This window comes from Amaranthus tricolor, chromosome 2 (genome assembly GCF_026212465.1).
Source record: "Amaranthus tricolor cultivar Red isolate AtriRed21 chromosome 2, ASM2621246v1, whole genome shotgun sequence".
Taxonomy (NCBI): domain Eukaryota; kingdom Viridiplantae; phylum Streptophyta; class Magnoliopsida; order Caryophyllales; family Amaranthaceae; genus Amaranthus; species Amaranthus tricolor.
In genome coordinates this window covers 9,717,255-9,721,561 of record NC_080048.1, presented here as the reverse complement: position 1 = coordinate 9,721,561, position 4,307 = coordinate 9,717,255, and the positions used below count along the sequence as shown (strand labels likewise).

General features: G+C 36.5%; 1 protein-coding gene across 1 annotated transcript; it reads right to left on the bottom strand.

Moving 5' to 3' along the window:
• Nucleotides 1-1,800: 1,800 nt before the first annotated feature.
• On the bottom strand, nt 1,801-2,992 carry LOC130805489 (uncharacterized mitochondrial protein AtMg00810-like). The gene is made up of 3 exons (XM_057670266.1): nt 2,692-2,992; nt 2,119-2,643; nt 1,801-2,024 (listed from the first exon to the last, which is right to left on the bottom strand). Exons 1-3 carry the CDS (start codon nt 2,990-2,992, stop codon nt 1,801-1,803), a joined length of 1,050 nt encoding a protein of 349 aa, XP_057526249.1.
• Between the last annotated feature and the right edge of the window lie 1,315 nt (nt 2,993-4,307).

Genomic DNA, 4,307 nt, shown 5'->3' with positions numbered 1-4,307 from the left:
TGTGCAAAGTAACATTCATCATGTTGTCATAATAAAACATATTTTTGACACAAAGTCATAGACTCATAATACAACGATCAACATGAAATAAATTATAAAACATATCCACTTAATAAATAATAAATAACGATATATTCATCAAAATATTAAATTTGCATGTTATGACACTCATCAAAATCAATACCCACATTAAAATGTAAGTTAATATCATAATAACATCATCCAAATAACTTATGAAAATGTATAAGTTTTGAACTAGCCTTCTTTGCCATTACTTAGGGTCTCATAATTAAAGAATAATTAAGGACAAAAATATACCATAGCATGCATTTCTAAAAATTCAAAAATTACATTTTCCTTGATCAAATAATAAGAGAATAATATCCATAGTCTAGAAGCATGAAGTACATTTAATGTAATACTTGAAATTCCTCTTGCCCTCTAGCATATATTACCCACGCATACAACATACACAAGGACAATAGTTATATTTGTGACCTCCATGTACAAGCAAAAATGAGTGGCTAGAATTGCCAATAAACATGTAACCATATATATGCCCCATTACCATCAAATATTACAAAGATTTTTAGAATAAGTTGGCTATAATTATCACATAAACATGATATGTTATTGTCAACAAATTAACATACTCAATTGCACCAATAATTTATCTTTCCTCTTTGCACATTACTCAAATTATATGCTAGATAAAATAGCCATACTATAATAATAACTTTCTTAAATTGTTAGAAATATTGGTCTATTCATGATCTTCTCAAAATCTTCTTGTGGCTATAATCATCAACATATATTAGTAATAAAAATATGCATAACATTTGTATACTTCAAATATAAGGAAATGTATGGTGAAAGACGAATTTGTTGTTGCATTAAAAAAGTTATTTCTCGACTATCCCAGGTGTGAATAGAGGGGACATTACTAAGTCTAACACACCCACAAAAGCAATTTACACTCACTACGTAAAGAGTGGAGCTAATACCACTCTTGCACAAGTGAATAGAAAAAGAGATGAGAAATTGAGAATTGTATGTCTACAAAAGGATGAAACACCTACTATATATAGGCACTTTCTAACGGTCATATTTCAACCTCATTAATCTTAGTCAAAGAGCATAAATATGATTTAATATCAATCACTCCATATAGATGTGCCTTGGAGCATGTTCTCTGTTGTTGACTTAGTTTTAGTAGATGAGACTAAGATGGGTAATTGCTAAGTTAGAACGATAGAGACGAGAGTTAGAGTTACAAGTGTTACATTAACTCAAAGCAAGACTGAGTATATGAAATGTTAGATTAACACAAATGAGATAACAAAAGACATTATAGAGTTAGAAGAGAAAGAAATCACTCAAAGTTGATGCTTCAAATTATTTAGGTGCACATTTTAGAGTAATATGGAGATCCAACATGATGGGTGATAAAAAAGGAAAGCGGTCATTAGGTTATTACATTGTTGAGGTGAGCTCTTAAACCTAAAGGGAATTGTTTATCATATCCATTAAACAACCACTACCACATGGATCAAAAGTCTAGCATTTTAGAAATGATCATTGTTTAGGCATGTGCAACGACAATGTATAAATATATACCAAGCCACCATTGAGATAAACATCCCAACTAGACCTCTGCACTATTGGAAAATGACTCCTCGCCATTCATTTCATGAATTCATGAATATATACAAAATTCAATCTCTAGTTTTAGGAAACTAAATAACTACAAAATAATAACCAAATCAAAATATTTACAAAATATACAAGATATTATTTTGTTCAAAGATGTTCTATTCTAATACACCCCGCAGTCGAATCGGGAGGTTTGCGAACATTGAGACTGGATCGAAAATCATCAAAGAGAATCTGAGGAAGGCCCTTGGTAAAAGCATCGGCAATTTGATATCGAGATGGAACATGAAGTACACGAACATCCCCACGTTGCACTTTTTCCCGAACAAAATGTATGTCCATCCCAATATGTTTAGTGCGTTGATGGTGAACTGGGTTGCCCGACAAATAAAAAGCACTAACATTATCGCAATAAACAAGAGTGGCCGTAGAAATGAGGAAAATGAAGCTCAAGAAATAAGTTACGATGCCAGCATGTCTCAGAAACAACATTAGCCACACCACGATATTCAGCCTTAGCACTGGACTTAGAAACCGCAGGTTGGCGCTTAGCAAACCAAGAGATCAAAGTATCATCGAGAAAAACACAGTAGCCAAAAGTAGAACGACGGGTGTCAGGACAACCGCCCCAATCAGCATCAGTGTATGATAATAGAGAAGAGATGGAGGATTTATATAGTTGCAGTCCATGATTAAGAGTACTGTTGACATATCGAAGAATGCAATGAAGGGCAGTCATATGTTCAACCCCAGGATCATGCATAAAAAGACAGACTTGTTGAACAGCACAACAAATATCCGGTCGGGTGAAAGTGAGATACTGCAAAGCCCCAGCCAAGCTACAATACAGAGTAGGATCATCATAAGGAGAACCAGCATCAGCACAAAGTTTACTAGAAGTAGTAGCAAGAGTAGGAGCAAGATTGCATTGAGACATGCTTGCTTTATCAAGAATCTCAGTAGCATATTTGTGTTGAGAAAGAAATACACCTGCAGAATTTCAAGAAACAGCGATGCCCAAAAAATAACTGAGAGGACCTAAGTCCCTCATAGCAAACCCAGAACTCAATTTTTCCATAATAGATTGACGAAGTAAATCAGATAAAGCAGTAAGAATAATGTCATCCACATATAACAAAAGATAGGCAATGTCGGACCCATGGCAATAAATAAAGAGAGAAGAATCAGAAATGCTGTTAACAAAACCAATAGTTGTCACAAAATCAGCAAATCGTTGATACCAGGCCCATGGAGCCTGCTTAACACCATAAAGTGACTTTTGAAGAAGACAAACATGATCGGGATTAGTAGGATCACGAAAACTCAAAGGCTGATGCATGTAGACAATTTCAAGTCAACTGAGCATGAAGAAACGTATTTTTAACATCCAATTGATGAATAGACCAAGACTTGGACAAAGCACTACTCAAAACAATGCGAATGGTAGCAGGTTTGACCACTAGGCTAAAAGTCTCATCACAGTCAATGCCTTCACGTTGAGACTTACCATCATTAACTAGATGTGTCTTATAGCGCTCAAAAGAACCATCAGACTTGGTTTTGACCCAAAAAATATCCACAAAAAACGAATCACATTAGCATTAGGGGCCGAGGAACAAGATCCCAAGTACTATTCTCAATCAAAGCGTCAACTCCTCTTGCATGGCCTGTTTCCAGTTCGGGTCACGGAGGGCATGTAAAGGATTTTTGAGGAGAGGGGAAAAAGAAACGGATAGGACTTGAGAAGTGTATTTGGGATTGGGTTTAAATGTACCATTATGACTACGCGTAGTCATGCCGGTATGAGGTGGGTTGGGAGGTGAGGAAGGGCGAACGGATATAGGAGAAGTATGAGGAGGGCTGTGGATTATTTGTGGGCTGGTCAAAGAAACTGGGCTACTTGATGAAGGCCCTGATGGCACGGCAAATGAGGGAGAAACTGTTGGTGGGCTGTTGAGAGCAGGCCAAGAGGTAGAACGAGTAAGAAGACCGACATGGGGAGAAGAGGAAGGGGACGTAGGTGTTGCTAGGCCGGAGACAGCAGGCCCAGTGGGAGTTGGGAATGGGCTGTTTTGAAGGGTTTGAAAAAGAAAGGTGGGGAAGGAGTCATCTAAGAATTTGTACTCGTGAGGAGTAAATTTAGAAGACCGCGAAAAAGGGAAAGTGGCTTCGTCAAAAAGAACATTACGAGATATAATAATCTTATGAGAAGAGTACTAAGAAATTGAGAATGAACAAAAGACAATTTAACATGTTTACCCAAAGGATAAGAATGACACACAAAAGTTGGATTTTTATTACGTTTAATGGAATAAGAGGAGGACAATGAATTCAAAATCGCATTTCCCTGATAACCTAAACGGGAATGCAAATTATTAGAAGATAAAAAAGAAAAAGCTGAAGATGTGGATGATGGGATGGAAGCTCCATGTGCCGATTGGAAAGGATAAGGTTGCCAGTGCTATTAGATCTCCAAGCGATATTTTCCGTGGCCAACTTTTTCACAGAAAAACCAAAAGGATCAAATTCAACGGAAACCATATTATCACGTGTAAATTTCGAACAGATTTGAGATTTTTAATAAGCTGAGGTGCATGTAGGACATTTTTAAGGGTAAGAGATTTACGGGAGGAGGGGAGGGAAATTTTCCCATG

Coding starts and splice junctions, on each gene's coding strand:
- LOC130805489 (XM_057670266.1), bottom strand. CDS start 2,992: ATGCATCAGCCTTTGAGTTTTCGTGATCCTACTAATCCCGATCATGTT. Junction 2,644..2,691: donor GTTTGCTATGAGGGACTTAG/GTCCTCTCAGTT, acceptor GAAATTCTGCAG/GTGTATTTCTTTCTCAACAC. Junction 2,025..2,118: donor TTCTGAGACATGCTGGCATC/GTAACTTATTTC, acceptor CGGGCAACCCAG/TTCACCATCAACGCACTAAA.